Source organism: Tachyglossus aculeatus, chromosome 7 (genome assembly GCF_015852505.1).
Source record: "Tachyglossus aculeatus isolate mTacAcu1 chromosome 7, mTacAcu1.pri, whole genome shotgun sequence".
In the NCBI taxonomy this organism is placed as follows: domain Eukaryota; kingdom Metazoa; phylum Chordata; class Mammalia; order Monotremata; family Tachyglossidae; genus Tachyglossus; species Tachyglossus aculeatus.
In genome coordinates, this window is record NC_052072.1 from 46419847 (window position 1) to 46437483 (window position 17637).

Below are 17637 nucleotides of genomic sequence, written 5' to 3' on the forward strand. Positions count from 1 at the left end.
TGTACTTCCCAAGCGCTTAGTACAGTGCTCTGCACACAGTAAGTGCTCAATAAATACGATTGATTGATTGATTGATTGAAAACTGAGTAGAGATTTAGGGGAGATGAGGATTGAGGTAGGACACAGGGTTCAGAGAACTATTAAATCAGAAAGCCATGAGTGGAGACTCAAATCTGGTTAGAGACCTGGGATGAGCTTGTCCTGGAGTCCAACTCGGGAAACTATAGGTGTCATCACCTCCTTGGCGTACCTGCCTGTAATATGTGCTAAATAAACAAGACCTAAAAATAATTAACTGTAGTAATCATAATCACCAAGTGCGCAGATGGATAATGTAAGGACTTACTAAACTGTAAGGGCTGAATAAATACCATTGAGTATGACTGAGTAAACATGTGCATGTAAGTGCTAGATTCATTCATTCATTCAGTTGTATTTATTGAGCGCTTACTGTGTGCAGAGCACCGTACTAAGCGCTTGGGAAGTACAAGTTGGCAACATAATAGAGACAGCCCCTACCCAACAACAGGCTCACAGTCTAGAAAGGGGAGACGGACAACAAAACAAAACATGTGGACGGGTGTCCAGTCATCAGAATAAATAGAAATAAAGCTAGAAGCACATCATTAAGAAAATAAATAGATCTGGGTACAAATAAATATATGTGCCGGATATGGCTGATGGAGTTTTGCGGCTAGGATTTTGGGGACTGAAAGGGGGACACTTCTAGAAGATGGGATTTTAAGAGGGCTGTGAAGATGGAGAGAGGTGATGGATTTAGGAAGAGAGGGGGAATTCCAGTCAGGAGAATAGAAGGAGAGTTAGGAATGAGATCCAGTTAGAAGGTTAGGTTGGGAGGAGCGGAGGAGGAGCTGGAGAGTAGTGGGTGAAGACCCGAGGAGAGTTGGTGGAGAGCCTCGAGGCCAAGGATTCTTTTTTTGTGGGGGACAGTGGTGCAAAACCTACAGTTTATCTGTGTGTCGACTAACATTTCAAAATGATCAGTGTAAAATCGTGGATTTCAAGGCGATCCATGACAGGAACTTAGACCGGGATAAAGGCTGTTTGAGGGATGAGGAATGGGTGGATCAGAAGATGTAGGAAGAACCAGCAAGGTACGGTGATACATTGGATGGAGAGTTGAAGATGAGTGAGGATAATGGCTAGGTGTCAGGGTTCTGGACAGAAAGTGAGGGTTGGTATCGACAGAGGTGGATTATTAGGAGAAGAATGGGCAGAGGAGAGAAAATGAGTAGTTTTGACAGACTAGTTAAATTTGAGGGGCCAGTGGGACATCCAAGTAGCGGGTAAGTGTGGCCTAGTGGGAAGAGCACGGTCCCAGCAGTCAGGGGTCCTGGCTTCACTATTTACCTGTGTGTGACCTTGGACAAGTCATTGATTTTTGTATGTGCCTCAGTTCCCTCATTTGCAAAATGGGGATCCAGTGCCTTGTCTCCCTCCTACATAGACTGTGAGCCCCAAGTAGGACCTGATTATCTTGTCTCTACCCTAACAGTACAGAATGTTTCAAATAGTGCTTAACAGATACCACCGTTATTATTATTTTGTTACCTCTGTGGCTTCAAAAACAATCCATCAGAATTTCGGTATTTATTTCCATCTGTTTTGCAGTGCAGATTTAGATGGTAGTGCAGAAGAGGAGCTGTTGGAAAAACCCTTGTTCTCATCAACTGATTAGGCTGCAGGTGTCTCAGTTAATGATGGAGGATTTTTAAGGAGGGCTAATGAAGATTCAGTAGAAAGCTATTTAAAGAAATCTCATCTCTAAGCTTAACATTTCATGAGGATCTAGAGGCAGTGAGGATTGTAGTTGTCATGAGAAAAGACTGACTTGTCTTAGTTGTTTTAATGAAAGACCTGTGGAATTATCAGCTGCGGAACCTACTTATGTGTTCTTTCCAGTGTAAGAATGCAACAATCCTTTCCCATTTCAGCTTTGACTTTTTGTTGTTGTTTGTGTAGGAGACAGAATCATTTTCTTTAACAGTTAATTGAGTCCTTAAACGTCCTAAAGATTCATACAGTTCAAGTAGGATAATCATTTAGCCCAGGTAGAAAATGTATTCAGGGTTAAAATATGACTCTGAATGTAAAGAAGCAAAAGGAATATTTTAAAATGGGGATAAACGGGATCTGGAAGCTTTAATCCCGTTCTGAACGTATTTTCCGTAGATGCGAGCGGTAGATGAGCATACTGTAATTTTAAAGCTGACTGTCTGGAAACCAGATAAAATCTGGGCATGATCAGGAAGGATATAGGAACCCAAATAAAAGGCATCGTTTTGCCACATTATAAAACCATGCTGGTGTATCTGTATAGGGAATGCTGCATTCAGTTCCGGTTGCCTCTTCCTAAGGAGGACCCAATAACATTTACGGAATAAGTGGTCACTTCAGTAAAAACTGTAGTAGAGGAGAGGTTAGGGATGGAGGAGGGGAAACTTAATAATTTAAATGGATTAAATGGATACGTGGGTGAAAATGCACGTGTTCTAGATTTTTGTGGTAGATGAATCACCACGGGATGATGGGCAATCTTCACATCGTTCTTCCGAGCATTTGTGTCTGCCACGGTGGGACATAATATTGGATTGGATGGATCTTTGGTCGGGTCTGGTGTAGGTAGCGGTTTTCGGGTGGGGAAGGGCTGCTGAAATAACACTGAAAAGGGATAATTGCACACGTAGATGTTCTGGGGCGTTCGTGTGGCCTAAAATGCATCTCCCCCTTTTATTCAGGGACGGCAGAGTCCTGGGTGTGCTGGAGGTCTCCCGTTCCATTGGGGACGGACAGTACAAGCGCTGTGGCGTCACCTCCGTGCCCGATATCAAACGCTGCCAACTTACACACAATGACAGGTAACAATGCCCACAATGCCCAACTCAATCCAGGGGCCACCGGGACCCACTTTCCCCTTCCCTCCAGTTCTGATGTCTGATGGACCATGAGAGAACAGACGTAGGTGGTGCCCTGGGAAGAAGTAAAAATAGTTAGTGGCTTGCTCGTGACTGGAATCTCCATGATGTGCCCAGCAGCTAGTGCTCTAATTTTATAGTCCTTCCTCAGGGAAATCGAGGAGAGTGGAAAATTTAGAGCTCTCTCTATATTATCTAAACTGGAAAAAATCACTTAAAACTGAATTTTAAAGTCATTAAACAGGAAAATTCTTACAGGAAAAGTTCAGTGAGTTTCGTGGTATTTGCTTGAGGCCTCCCCTTTTTTCCAGCTGACGCTTTCATTCTTTCAGTCGTATTTATTGAGCACTTACTGCGTGCAGAGCGCTGTACTGAGCGATTGAGAGTGTACAATGTAGCGATAAAGACACATTCCCTGCCCATAACGAGCTTACAGTCTAGAGATGACTCTTGCAAATCACACTTGAAATTTTAGCTTCTCCATCTCCTCCCCACTTCTCTTTCCCCTTAATCTGCCCCTTCCATATTCTTCTGTCCACCTTGGTGTGTTCTCTCTCTTGTCTCTCTCTCTTTCTCTCCCGCCCCCCCTGCCCCGCCACTGTCTAACTCTTCCTTTCTCCTCCCTTTTCCTCCTCTCCTGCCCTTATCTATCTGCTTCTTTCTCTGCGTCTCTGCCCCCCACCCGCTTTTACTCCTCTTTTCCATGGATCTTGGTAGTTAGTGGTTTGGAGGAGATGACTGGAGCTATTACTATGCCTTCGGGCATTCCTGGGCACTGGACGGTCGCTGTGAATCGGCTCCCAGTGGCTTGACCTCATCTTCTGCTCATATGCAATTTACGGTCAAGGCGGACTATAAACCGCCGCTGGTGAGCTCTGCCTAAATTAACAGCTAATCGCCTAAATGGTTTGGGAGTGTGGTACCAATGTAGTGATAATTCAGTTTTAGGAGCTCTGCCTAAATTAACAGCTAATCGCCTAAGTGGTTTGGGAGTGTGGTACCAATGTAGTGATAATTCAGTTTTTGGACGTATTTTTATTACTCCTGGGTCGAGGAATGTCAAATGTCGAAGGAAGGCCTTCTTGAAAAATATTTATCAGGAATCAGCAATCTGCACTGTTGCCCCTGATCAGTGGAAACCAGGGAGCGGAGAAGGGAGCAGAGCTGTGGCTTCCTGATTGATTTCCCCCTCCCCCCCCAAAAAAAAATTAAAGGATTTGTAAAAAGGGATTTTCCCTGCAGGATCTCCCCTGCCCCCGTGATCATGTGGGAATCAGGGAGGCAGTGGAGGGTGGAAAGAGGTAGGAGGAATGGAAGATCCCCAGGGAAAATTTTAATTGGAAAAAAGATAAAAACCTTGGAGGTTCCCAGGCACACAAAGTGCCACCCTGCTGTCTGTGGGCGGTGGTTAATCGCAGAATAATGAGCCCGGTTTGGGGCCTGCAGCCCGAGTGGTTTCTTTTCCTCAGAATGAATTTTCCCAACTGAACACAGAGTTCTTAAGGTTGCTCTTCTCTCATCCTGAATTGTAGTGTTTCAATTTAGTCCCGAAACCACCCTGATTTTTATTACCCGGCCCCTCGCCCACAACTCTTGTCTCAGTAACCGTCCAGTATGGCATCCTCCTCACTTGGTCTCCTTCCACAGTTTTTCACCCTATTGGAAGGCTGCTTCCAATTAGTTTACCTCCAGAGTTGGCGCACGGTCTTTAGGCAGTCATTTCCCCGTTTGTGTTGTTACTTTGGAGAAGCAGCGTGGCTCAGTGGAAAGAGGGAGTCAGAGGTCATGAGTTCGAATCCCGTCTCTGCCACTTATTGGCTGTGTGACTTTGGGCAAGTCACTTCTCTGGGCCTCCGTTACCTCATCTGTAAAATGGGGATTAAGATTGTGAGCCCCACGTGGGACAACGTAATCACCCTGTATCCCCCCCAGCGCTTAGAACAGTGCTTTGCATTCATTCATTCATTCAGTCGTATTTACTGAGCGCTTACTGTGTGCAGAGCACTGTACTGAGCGCTTGGGAAGTACAAGGTGGCAACATATAGAGACGGTCCCTACCCAACAGTGGGCTCAGCGCTTAAATACCGTCATTATTTATTATGATGATTACTTCGTCAACCCGTTGAAAGGCCTTCTCACTTGTGTTCCCGTTCAGGTTCATCATGCTGGCCTGTGATGGTCTCTTCAAGGTCTTTACCCCAGAGGAAGCTGTGAATTTCATCTTGTCCTGCCTGGAGGTGAGAGAAACCCCTGACAAAACCCGGTTTCCGCGGGTGTCCTTTTCTTTTGCGGAAAGGAGACCTCTCCGCGTTGGCTCGAAATGTTGGCGCCCTTTGAATCCCGTCCCGTGGCCCGCCGCCGTTGTCGAGTATCCCGGTTCTTACCCGCCATTACCCTGCGGTGGCTAGAGACCCTCAGGCGGTTCTGTAACTTGCCGTTTTTTCTCCTTCCCGTGCCCAGGATGAGAAGATCCAGACTAGAGAAGGGAAGTCGGCCACCGATGCCCGATACGAAGCGGCCTGTAACCGGCTCGCCAGTAAGGCCGTGCAGCGGGGCTCAGCAGATAATGTCACCGTAATGGTGGTGCGGATAGAGCAGTGAAAGGAAGCGTGTGGCGGCTGCAGCCTGGCCAGCATGAGGTTGATTTTAAAATAAAAACGTTCAGTTCACGTGTGCATAGTTATGTGTGTTTCGAGTACCCCTTGGTTGTAAATAAAGTTCTTTTTCTAATCTTTTTAGCTCACTTAATTTTTTGCCATTCCCTACAAATCCTTTGGCCCAAACCGGAGCCTTTCAGCAGATTTCAATGCAGTGCGGTGCTTTGGCTTAGTCCTTCTAGTGTCTGAGTTTTCCCACTCGTCTGTACCTACAAGGTAATTTCGTTTCAATCGAGGGCTTGATGTGTGCTGAGAGCACTGTAATAATTTGAGCAAGTCACTTCTCTGTGCCTCAGTTACCTCATCTGTAAAGTGGGGATTCATGCATCTGATGTGTGCAGAGCACTGTCGTTCAGAGTCGTTCAGTCGTTAAAGTCGTTCAGAGGGCACCTTGAGTTCCTCACCTGGAGAAATCAATCAATCGTATTTATTGAGCGCTTACTTTGTGCAGAGCACTGTACTAAGCGCTCGGGAAGTGCAAGTTGGGAACCAGGAGCTGACCTGTTGAAGCCCACCCCGCTGTCCCCGCTGAGGACATCACAGAAGTGAAAGGGCTGAAGTGCTTTGAACTCTTCAGTAGAAAGTCATTTAGCTTGATTCAGTGTTTTTTTTTTTTTGTTAGATTCGTCCATTCATTGTCGTATTTATTGAGCACTTACTGTGTGCAGAGCGCTGTACTAAGCGGTTGGGAGAGTACAATACAACAACAGAAACATTCCCTGCCCACAGCAAGGACTGTTTGTAGTTTTGGCTCACCTGTGTTGTGTTGATATTTAGGGATCTGGATCTCTGCTAAAGAGATTCATTTATAAAACTGTAGCAGTGAAAGGATGTGTTCTCTTAATACCTCAGCGTATCGCATGTACTTGCTCTCAGATCGCGGACCATCTATTTTCGGTGTGTAGTTTATTGGTTTTTTTTTTATAGAAGGAGTCAGGTGTAACCGCATCTCCCGGGTTTTAAGGTGCTGTTACGTTGATGATCAGTTTGGTCCTGGTTTCTCTGGTTTCGAGACTGATGAAAGTGTGTGTTGGAGACCCCCTAGGACGTGTTCTCTTAATACGTCAGCGTATCACATGTACTTGCTCTCAGATCGCGGATCATCTGTTTTCGGTATGTAGTTTATTGTTTTTTTATAGGAGTCAGATGTAACCGCATCTCCCGGGTTTTAAGGTGCTGTTACGTTGATGATCAGTTTGGTCCTGGTTTCTCTGATTTCGAGACTGATGAAAGTGTATGTTGGAGACCCCCTTAAGCAGCTCTGGTTTTTGTCCAATTTGGCTACGGGTCAGGCCTTCCTGCTCTTCCTGGCCCCTGACGGCGATGCATTGTGATTTTGTTGGAGTTATTTGGCCTGTGCGGTTCAACGAGGGAAAATGTGTGTTGCCCTGCTGCTTGTACTTAGATAAACACCAGAATATAAACTGCTTTGTGTCCGTATCCCTCAAACGAAGGATACTCAGGTGGGCATTTTAGACTGTGAGCCCACTCTTTTAGGCTGTGAGCCCACTGTTGGGTAGGGACTGTCTATATGTTGCCAACTTGTACTTCCCAAGCGCTTAGTACAGTGCTCTGCACACTGTAAGCGCTCAATAAATCCGATTGATTGAATAGCCAAGGTGCCTGGTGGAAGAGTGGTTATTCTGAGTGATGGAGGTGCAGTCTTGTAGCCAGGGGAAGGGTGGGGTTCATCTTCCAGTTAAAGGACAGCAGAGAGGGAGGGAAGGGGTTTTCCTCTTTCCCCCAGCTGCTTGCCCAAGTACCAGGATGCAGGACGTCTGGAATGGACCTGTGCAAATTCATTCATCCGTTCGTTCAATCGTATTTACTGAGCGCTTACTGTGTGCAGAGCACTGTACTAAACGCTTGGGAAGTCCAAGTCGGCAACGTATAGAGACGGTCCCTACCCAACAGTGGCCTCACAGTCTAGAAGCTAGAAATTCAGAACGCTTTGATGCAAGCCAATCCCTTCATCTCTGTGGCTGTATTCTGGACAATGAGGTGGGTAATTAATTAGTGATGGCATTTAAGTGCTTACTATGTGCCAAGCACTGTTCTAAGCACTGGGGGGGATACAAGGTCATCAAGTTGTCCCACATGGGGCTCACAGTCCTAATCTCCTAATATTGGCCTCTTTCCCAACAGGGCCTCTTAATCCCTCAATAATAATGATGGTATTTGTTAAGCGCTTACTACGCGCCAAGCACTGTTCTATGCGCTGGGGGGGATACGAGGTCATCAAGTTGTCCCGCATAGGGCTCACAGTCCTAATCCCCTTATGGTGGCCTCTTTCCCAGGAGGGCCTCTATTAATCCCTCAATAATAATGGTGGTATTTGTTAAGCGCTTACTACGTGCCAAGCACTGTTCTAAGCACTGGACTCTTTCCCAGCAGGGCCTCTTAATCCCTCAATAATAATGATGGTATTTGTTAAGCGCTTACTACGTGCCAAGCACTGTTCCAAGCGCTGGGGGAGATACGAGGCAATCAGGTTGTCCCACGTGGGGCTCGCAGTCTTAATCCCCATTTTCCAGATGAGGGAACTGAGGCCCAGGGAAGTGACCTGCCCAAAGTCACACAGGTGGCAAGTGGCAGAGCGGAATTAGAACCCACGACCTCTGATTCCCAACCCCGGGCTCTTTCCACTGAGCCACGCTGCTTCTGTGTCCGATGACCGCCCATCATCATCATCATCATCAATCGTATTTATTGAGCGCTTACTATGTGCAGAGCACTGTACTAAGCGCTTGGGAAGTACAAATTGGCAACATATAGAGACAGTCCCTACCCAACAGTGCATCAAACAAACTCTTTACCATCAGCTTTGAAGCACTCAGTCTGCTTGCCCCATCTTACCTCACCCCCTCCCATTCATTCATTCAATCGTATTTATTGAGCGCTTACTGTGTGCAGAGCACTGTACTAAGCGCTTGGGAAGTCCAAGTCGGCAACATATAGAGACGGTCCCTACCCAACAGTGGGCTCACAGCCTAGAAAAAGAACCTCACTGCACTGATCCACTCCAGTGGCTCAGTGGAAAGAGCCCGGGCTTTGGAGTCAGAGGTCATGGGTTCCACCACTGTGTGTGTGACTTTGGGCAAGTCACTTCTCTGTGCCTCAGTTCCCTCATCTATAAAATGGGGATTAAGACTGTGAGCCCCACGTGGGACAACCTCATCACCTTGTAACCTCCCTGGTGCTTAGAACAGTGCTTTGCGTTCATTCAATCGTATTTATTGAGCGCTTACTGTGTGCAGAGCACTGTACTAAGTGCTTGGGAAGTACAATCGTGGCTCAGTGGAAAGAGCGCGGGCTTGGGAGTCAGAGGTCATGGGTTTGAATGCCGCCTCCCCCACATGTCTGCTGCGTGACCTTGGGCAAGTCACTTCACGTCTCCGTGCCTCAGTTCTCTCATCTGTAAAATGGGGATTAAGACTGTGAGCCCCACATGGGACAACCTCATCTCCTTGTGTTCCCCCCAGTGCTTAGAACAGTGCTTTGCACATAGTAAGTGCTTAACAAACACCAACATTATTATTATTATTATTATACAATTTGGCAACATTTAGCACATAGTAAGTGCTCAATAAATGCCATCATCATCAGGCAGAAACTCCTCACCCTGGGCTTCCAGGCTGTCCATCCCCTCGCCCCCTCCTACCTCACCTCCCTTCTCTCCTTCTCCAGCCCAGCCGGCACCCTCCGCTCCTCTGCCGCTCACGTCCTCACTGTACCTCGTTCTCGCCTGTCCCGCCGTCGACCCCCAGCCCACGTCCTCCCCCGGGCCTGGAATGGCCTCCCTCTGCCCATCCGCCAAGCTAGCTCTCTTCCTCCCTTCAAGGCCCTGCTGAGAGCCCACCTCCTCCAGGAGGCCTTCCCAGACTGAGCCCCTTCCTTCCTCTCCCCCTCGTCCCCCTCCCCGTCCCCCCCATCTTACCTCCTTCCCAACCCCACAGCACCTGTATATATGTTTGTACATACTTATTACTCTATTTATTTTACTTGTACATATCATCATCAATCGTATTTATTGAGCGCTTACTGTGTGCAGAGCACTGTACTAAGCACTTGGGAAGTACAAGTTGGCAACATATAGAGACAGTCCCTACCCAACAGTAGACTTTTATCTATTCTATTTTATTTTGTTAGTATGTTTGGTTTTGTTCCCTGTCTCCCCCTTTTAGACTGTGAGCCCACTGTTGGGTAGGGACTGTCTCTATATGTTGCCAACTTGTACTTCCCAAGTGCTTAGTACAGTGCTCTGCACACAGTAAGTGCTCAATAAATACAATTGATTGATTGATTGCAGAGCCCTGGGAATTTCCTATTTGCAGAGGAACGGGAAATAAGTTTGTTCATTCAATCGTATTTTTTGAGCGTTTACTATGTGCAGAGCCTGGGGGATTTCCTATTTGCAGAGGAATGGTAAATAAGTTCATTCATTCAATCGTATTTATTGAGCGCTTACTGTGTGCAGAGCCTGGGGGATTTCCTATTTGCAGAGGAACGGGAAATAAGTTCATTCATTCAATCGTATTTGTTGAGTGCTTACTGTGTGCAGAGCCCGGGGCATTTCCTATTTGCAGAGGAACGGGAAATAAGTTCATTCATTCAATCGTATTTATTGAGCGCTTACTGTGTGCAGAGCCCAGGTCCCACCCTGGCAAAAAATGCCGGTTTTAGACTCGTCTTTAATCAGCAAAGTGAATAATCATTTCCTGAAGGGCGGAAAGAAGCACAGCGGAGGGAGGAAAAACCCCACAGACGAGAAGAAATAAGATCTTATTTATTTAGTTAATGTCTTCACCCAGAAAGGCAGTCTTGGAAGGTTTCTCTCGCCAGCCAACTCTTCACCTTCCCCACACCCAAGGTCTCCTTCATTTAGCGGAAGAAAGTGGAAAAATACTGTTGGATGCCCAACAACGAGCTGCCTTGGATGCAGGAGTGTAAAAAGCTGTCTCCAGCTCTTCTTCTTTGATGACCTGGAGAACATTGGATTGTTCCATCCTCAGGTAATAGATGATGCATTGCCTCGTCAGTCATTCATTCAATCATATTTATTGAGCGCTTACTGTGTGCAGAGCACTGTACTGAGCGCTTGGGAAGTACAAATTGGCAACGTCTAGAGGCGGTCCCTACCCAACAGTCGTGTTGTCCTTCTCTCTCCTTGCTCACAAGTCTCGTTCATTGCCAGCTCCTTGCTTTCCTCCGCAACTTGTGTAACTAATACAGCCCTTAAGCGTTCAAGCGCTCCCCACAAATAAAGCCAGTGCCATAAATACTTTCCCTATGACAATATTAAGCAATAAATATAGTTCCATAAAATGCCGTATAACATAGAGTATGCCGGGATGACGATTCTTTGGCTGGTCCATGGGGGAAGGTGGTATTTTTTTTTTTTTTTTTTTTAAAAAGCCACATGTGCTTGCTGGAGATGTATTATGGTGTAGGGTTGGGACTAACTGCAGCCTTATCACGGAGGGAAGGTTAAAGAAATTACCCGTTGGCACTTCCAGGCAGGGTGGGTACAAGTGTTACTGAGAAACGGGGTTAGTGTTCTTCAGCGGCTCAGAGCAGTTGTGTATGTTTCCCTCTGTTTCATCTGTTTGATTTGAATGGCTAAGTGGGAATTCTCTGAGCACCGGCAAGACAGAGGGCCCGGGGTGTGTTGAGAAAATGCAGTTTCCCCTCCCTGTCTCCCGAGCCTCAACGAAGCCACGGCGCAGCGTGGGGCCTGTGTGAAACCTTGTTTTCTCCCAGGAGCGGGTGGACATTCCTGCCCCAATCCTGGTATCCAAGGGGCTACCTGGATGGAGAACAGCTCTCCCCGAGGAGGGAGGCGGGTTCAGTTTGAACATTCCCTTTCCCTTCCCAGCCTCCTTTTTGCCAACCTCCCCCAAATCCAGGATCCCAGGAGGCAGTTGTGTGTGGACTGTGATGGCCACTTGTGGGAAACCTCTGCCCTCCCTAATTCAGGCCGTGAACGCGCGTAAGGACGCGCGTAAGGAAACTTTTATCTCCCACCGGAGGGCTAAAAAACCCAACAGTGAGTCAGCCCTGAAGAAGAGGGGAGAAGTGATAACCTCACCCCCTGGAGCGGGCAGGAGGGGAAAAAATGACCTTGAGGTGTTCTAGGAAAAAGAAACCGTGCCTCGGGGGCGAAAGAAATCACTCTTCCTAAGCTCGCTGGAAAGACCGACCGCCTCTGCAGGAGGAAACTTGGAATTGGTGAGTTAACCCTCCCCACCGCAACCCAGGAAATTGGGATTCACGATTCCATCCGGACTGCGCTGCGGAAACTGGTGCCCGGGAGCTAGACTGGAAGCTCCGTCCCTCCACGGTGCCTTAGCCCGTGGGTCCTGGCAGAGGCTCGAGGCGGTCTCGCACGTCACTAGGAAATAAAGAGGTGCGGCCGCCCCTCAAGCATCCACCAAAACGGAGAAAGTGGGATTTAATTTGTCCCGGAAGAGTTGCCAGGACTCTTCTTAAAGGCCGGCGCTGCTTCCGTTGCCCCGTTGGGACAGGGAAGGGTGTCCGGGCCAAAAGGAACGGAGACGGACTGACTCCTCTTCCATTCTTTATGATCCTGGGGCTCCCGGGCGGGGGACACCTGCCTGAAAGTCCACAAGACTATGTGAGAAGAGCTGGAAATCGAGTCCAGCGGGCTTCGACGCACGTTAAGCCGAGGATAGGACGTTAAATGACCAGTTTGGAGTTCTCAGCCTAGCAGCAGCCTCTGGATGGAGGAGGTTTTAGCTGCCAAACATCTCTCCCGGGTTTTGTACTGAAGCCCCAGCGAAGGAGGAAATGCCAATAGACCAGCCAGAGAAGGGGGGGAAGCTAAAGCAAAGCAGGTCTGAGCAATGAGGTCAATTTAGCAACCTGCTCTGACTCCCGGGCCCAAACTCAGGTTCCCCGCATGGAAGCCAGCGGAGTCCAGCGGGGGAGAAAATAGGTGAGTTTCACCGAACTGTAGGGCTGGTTGGGTCCAGGGATGAGTAGGATTTCCAGAACGAGGTAAGGTTTCTTCCCCGTAAAATCATTTTCAAGAAGGAGGGTTCAAATCGTTTTACAGCCACAGTGTCTCTTCTTCGGGGCCAGCCTGGCCCAACTCTTGGCGGGAGGCCGTGGCCGCTGGCCCTCAGATGGGGCTCCGGTGGTAGCCACCGGGCTACCCCTCCCAGCACCTGCCCAAGAGGGCTGCACGGGTTTTTTGGGTGAGGGGAGGGAGAGTTCGGATGGGGGGGAAGAATCCCCCCCCCCGCCGCCGTGCACGAGGGGTGCTCACATCCCCAGGTGAACGGCGCTGAAGTCGGAGCCGCTGCGGACGACGAGCGATGATCCCGTGGCGTTGTCTATGAAGACGGAGGCGTACTGTCCGGCCTGCAAGGAGATACGGGAATGACGGCATGATGATGATGATGATGGCATTTATTAAGCGCCTACTATGTGCAGAGCACTGTGCTAAGCGCCGGGGAGGTTACAAGGTGATCAGGTTGTCCCACGGGGGGCTCGCAGGCTTAATCCCCCTTTTACAGATGAGGGAACTGAGGCACAGAGAAGTGAAGTGACTTGCCCAAAGTCACACAGCTGACAGTTGGCGGAGTCGGCACGGCAGTTCTGATGAGGGCATTGAGGGATGGCAATCCCAACCTATAAGCATGACGGGCAGGCAGACAACACACAACCAATCCCTTTCTTATGAGTACTTAATAATAATGGCATTTATTAAGCGCTTACTATGTGCAAAGCACTGTTCTAAGCGCTGGGGAGGTTACAAGGTGATCAGGTTGGCCCACGGGGGGCTCACAGTCTTAATCCCCATTTGACAGATGAGGTAACTGAGGCACAGAGAAGTGAAGTGACTTGTCCAAAGTCACACAGCTGATGATTGGCAGAGCTAGGATTCGAACCCATGACCTCTGACTCCAAAGCCCGGGCTCTTTTCCCTGAGCCACGCTGCTTCCCCTACTTAAGACACAGTCTCATCCACAGGACAAAGACTTCCCACAAAGGAACCCGGTGGTTTATAACAATAATTATATTTATTAAGCGCTTTCTATGTGCCAGGCACTGTACTGAGCACCAAGGCACTGTAAGAGGGGCTGGCTCTCCCAGAGGCCACTCACGCTCTGGGGCTGAAGGCCTGAGAGGTGGCAGGGTTTGCTGTAGAGAGGAAATGTTTTACTGTAAATAACTTTTGTCCTTTTCCTCCGTTAAGTTGTGAGCTCCTGAGGGTAGGGAACAGATCCCTTGCTTCTGTTGAACGCTCTCAAGCGCTTAGTACAGTGCCTGGCGTTCAGCGGATACTCAATAAATGTCATTGATTAATTGGAAAGGACATTAAGTCTCCAGGACAAGAGCAACACTAATTTAGTCTGTGTCCAAACTTCTTGGAGTCTAATGCAGTCTCAACTTTATCCTTGCTTTATCGGATACTCGGCCTAGTGGATAAAGCAGGGGCTTGGGAGCCAGGGGGTCAAGCGCTTAGTACAGTGCTCTGCACACAGTGAGCGCTCAATAAATACAATCGAATGAATGACCTCAGTTCTCATTCCAGTTCTGCCACTTGCCGACCATATTACCTTGAGCAAGTCGTTTAATTTCTCAGTGCCTCAGTTTCCTCAACGGAGAAATTCGTTCATTCAATCGTATTTATTGAGCGCTCACTGTGTGCAGAGCACTGTACTAAGCGCTTGGGAAGTACAAGTTGGCAACATACAGAGACGGTCCCCGAGAAATGGGAATTCAATACCCGCACTTCCTGTTAGAGAAGCGGCTCAGTGGAAAAGAGCCAGGGCTTTGGAGTCAGAGGTCGTGGGTTCAAATCCCAGCTCCGCCAATTGTCGGCTGTGTGACTTTGGGCAAGCCACTTCTCTGTGCCTCAGTTACCTCATCTGTACAAAGGGGATTAAGACTGTGAGCCCCCCTTGGAACAACCTGATCACCTTGTAAGCTCCCCAGCGCTTAGAACAGTGCTTTGCATATAGTAAGCACTTAATAAATGCCATTATTATTATTACTATTACTTAGACTGTGAACCCCATGTGGGACAGGGACTGTGCCCAGGACCGTCTCTATAGGTTGCCAACTTGTACTTCCCAAGTGCTTAGTACAGTGCTCTGCACACAGTAAGCGCTCAATAAATAGGATTGAATGAATGTATATCTATGCCAATGTTTAGAACAGTGCTTGGCACATAGTGTTTAACAAATACCACTTAAAGAAACCAAAGCTATAATTCATTCCTGTTTACAAGATATTGCCTCTGAATTTAGAAAACCAAAAGGTTCCTAAATTGATCCAAGATATTTTAAAGGCTGAGGATAATTTTGTGCATTAAAACGAGCGGCTCTGATACCCTCGTGAGCTCACCAAACGAATCACCGGCTTGGTGAGCGGACCGTTTCATTTCTAGTTTAGGTAAGTATAGGACGGATGGTATCATCATCAATCGTATTTATTGAGCGCTTTCTGTGTGCAGAGCACTGTACTAAGCGCTTGGGAAGTACAAGTTGGCAACCTCTAGAGACGGTCCTGGGCATGTCATGTGCTCAGAGATAAGGAGGTTTAGAGGAGCTAATTGGGAGTAGAAAGAGGCAAAGGATCTGAATCCTCTGAGTTCCAGTCATGGTGTCGCCACACCAAGCAACCTTGGCTTAGTTGAGGAGAGGTGGGTTGTTTGGGGGAACAAACTGTCTGTCTCTCGTGGCCTTCCAGGAACAGGTTGACTGACATACCTGCAAATACAGGATTCCATTCACGGAGATGGTGAAGAGCTCACTGCTGCTTTCCAGGCCGGTCACTGTCTCCAGAGACCTGGGTCAGAAACAGAAAGAGGCAGCCTCAGTGGGAGTCTACAAAATGCAGCGCTAACTGGGGACGATCTGAAAAATGGAGGATTTCTCTCCAGAGTCCTAGAGCCCAGGCGGGAATCCCCAGATCTGAGTTGGAGAATTTCTCTCCAGAGCCCTAGAGCATAGGCGGGAATTCCCAGATCTGAGTTGGAGGATTTCTCTCCAGAGCCCTAGAGCCCAGATCTGAGTTGGAGGATTTCTCTCCAGAGCCCTAGAGCCTAGGCGGGAATCCCCAGATCTGAGTTTGGGAAGAAGAGGTTGGGGAAACCCTGATCCCCTACTGTTTTTTCCAGCAACAGCGGCGACAGAACGTGCTCTCCGTTTGGAAGTGAATGCCCGGGCTGGAGAGGAGACCGGCTCAGGCTGGGGTTTCAGGCTGTTTGAAGCCACAGTCCGTCCCGGAGTTTGGAAAGTCGAGAGGCTCAGATTCAGGGCTGGGCTTGCTCTTAGCCAAGCTCGGGAGACTCCTTGGCGGGTCGGTTAGGGAATTCAGGCGAGGGAGTGGAGCCTAGGGATCTCTATGGAGGACCAGGGGAGTGGCAAGACAGGCCCTCCCCATCCCCAGGCCCCCGAAGCCAATCAGGAGTTTCGCCAGGATCCAAAACTGCTTTGCTTCCATCGCACCTCCTGCCAGTCTGGGAAGTGGCATAGCCTAGCCCCTGGGACAGCTGAAGGTCTCCCCCTTGAGTCCCCAGGATTCCCCCTGCAGATGCCTGGGATTCCAAGGGTGTGGTAGAGAGGAGCCAGATCTCCCGTGGTATTCCGCAAAAGGAATGAGGACCGGGCATCCCTGTTTCGGAACGCCACCGGAGCTCGGTGCCCGCGAAGCACCAAGCAGCCCGGCCGCGATCGCTCTCGAGGGCCCCCGCTGTTCCAGCTCCACTGCCGGGGCTCGGGGCAGACCGTGGCTCCGAGTTATCTGAGGGGGCCAGCTGGAGGCCCCTCCATCTCCACACTCACACATGGCGCTGGCAAAGTGACTGGATGCAGATCAGCACTCGCAGGCGGTCCCGGGCCCGCGGCTGGCCCTTCCTCTGGTGCTCCCCGTGCACTGCCAACAGACAACAAAGCCGCAGGGCCCATCAGGAACCGGGGAATCCACCCCCTGGCTGGGAGGGGACTGCCAGGAGCCAAAATGACCCCTTGTAGGCTCATCCTCTAGACGGTAAGCATCATGAGAAGGAAATATGACTGTTTACTGTGATACTGTACTCTCCCAAATGCTCTGCACACGGTAAGTGCTCAATACTTCCAGTCTGGGTGCCCAGACTGAGCCCCCCTCCCTCTCCATCCCCCCCACCTCACCTCCTTCCCTTCCCCACAGCACCTGTATATATGTACGTTTGTACGGATTTATTACTCTATTTGTACATATGTATTCTATTTATTTTATTAATATGTTTTGTTGTCTGTCTCCCCCTTCTAGACTGTGAGCCCACTGTTGGGTAGGGACCGTCTCTATATGTTGCCAACTTGGACTTCCCAAGCGCTTAGTACAGTGCTCTGCACACAGTAAGCGCTCAATAAATACGCTCGAATGAATGAATGAATGAATAAATCTGATTGAGCTCACCTCGGGTTTCTCAGCTCCAAGTTGCTCCTCAATTACCACTCTATTGGAGCCCTTCATTCCCACTCAGCACAAAGTGCAGGGGGAAGGGTCCCCAAGACCCCTCCTTCCAATCACCCTGCAGGTCCCCATCTGGAGGTCTCTAGACTGTAAGCTCATTGTTGCCAACTTGTACTTCCCAAGCGCTTAGTACAGTGCTCTGCACACACTAAGCACTCAATAAATACAATTGATTGATTGTGGGCAGGGACTGCGTCCACCATTTCTGCTGTATTGCACTCTCCCAAGCGCTTAGTACAGTTGGGTAGGGACTGTATATGTTGCCAACTTGTACTTCCCAAGTGCTTAGTACAGTGCTCTGCACACAGTAAGCGCTCAATAAATACGATTGAATGAATGAATGCTGGACACCCAGTTAGCACTTAATAAGTACCACACTGACGATGAGCAAACTGACTTAACTTGTACAGGTGTTGCATGCAATTTGCCACCGTCTCTTCATTACCCAGCTTGAGGTTATCAAAGCCTTTGCCTTTTCCTCCTCCCCACTTCTCCCGTGATCATCTCTCCTCTTTAGGATCTTCCCCGGAATACGGACAGCCAAAGGAAGGAGAGTC

General features: G+C 48.8%; 2 protein-coding genes across 4 annotated transcripts in view; one reads left to right on the plus strand and one right to left on the minus strand.

Annotated features, from left to right (window-relative positions):
• LOC119930558 (ILK associated serine/threonine phosphatase) overlaps positions 1-5674 on the plus strand; it is a 37279-nt gene extending 31605 nt beyond the window's left edge. For all 3 annotated transcript variants that reach the window (XM_038749024.1, XM_038749025.1, XM_038749026.1), the window contains 3 exons: positions 2760-2879; positions 5092-5173; positions 5397-5674. In XM_038749024.1, coding sequence (XP_038604952.1) covers positions 2760-2879; positions 5092-5173; positions 5397-5537 — 343 coding nt within the window. In that variant the 3' untranslated portion in view covers positions 5538-5674. The remainder of the gene's footprint in view (positions 1-2759; positions 2880-5091; positions 5174-5396) is intronic.
• Positions 5675-12154: 6480 nt separating this feature from the next.
• ERFE (erythroferrone) overlaps positions 12155-17637 on the minus strand; it is a 35270-nt gene continuing 29787 nt past the window's right edge. The window contains exons 6-8 of the mRNA XM_038749677.1: positions 16411-16501; positions 15334-15412; positions 12155-12976 (exon numbers count right to left, since the gene is read on the minus strand). Coding sequence (XP_038605605.1) covers positions 12878-12976; positions 15334-15412; positions 16411-16501 — 269 coding nt within the window. The 3' untranslated portion in view covers positions 12155-12877. The remainder of the gene's footprint in view (positions 12977-15333; positions 15413-16410; positions 16502-17637) is intronic.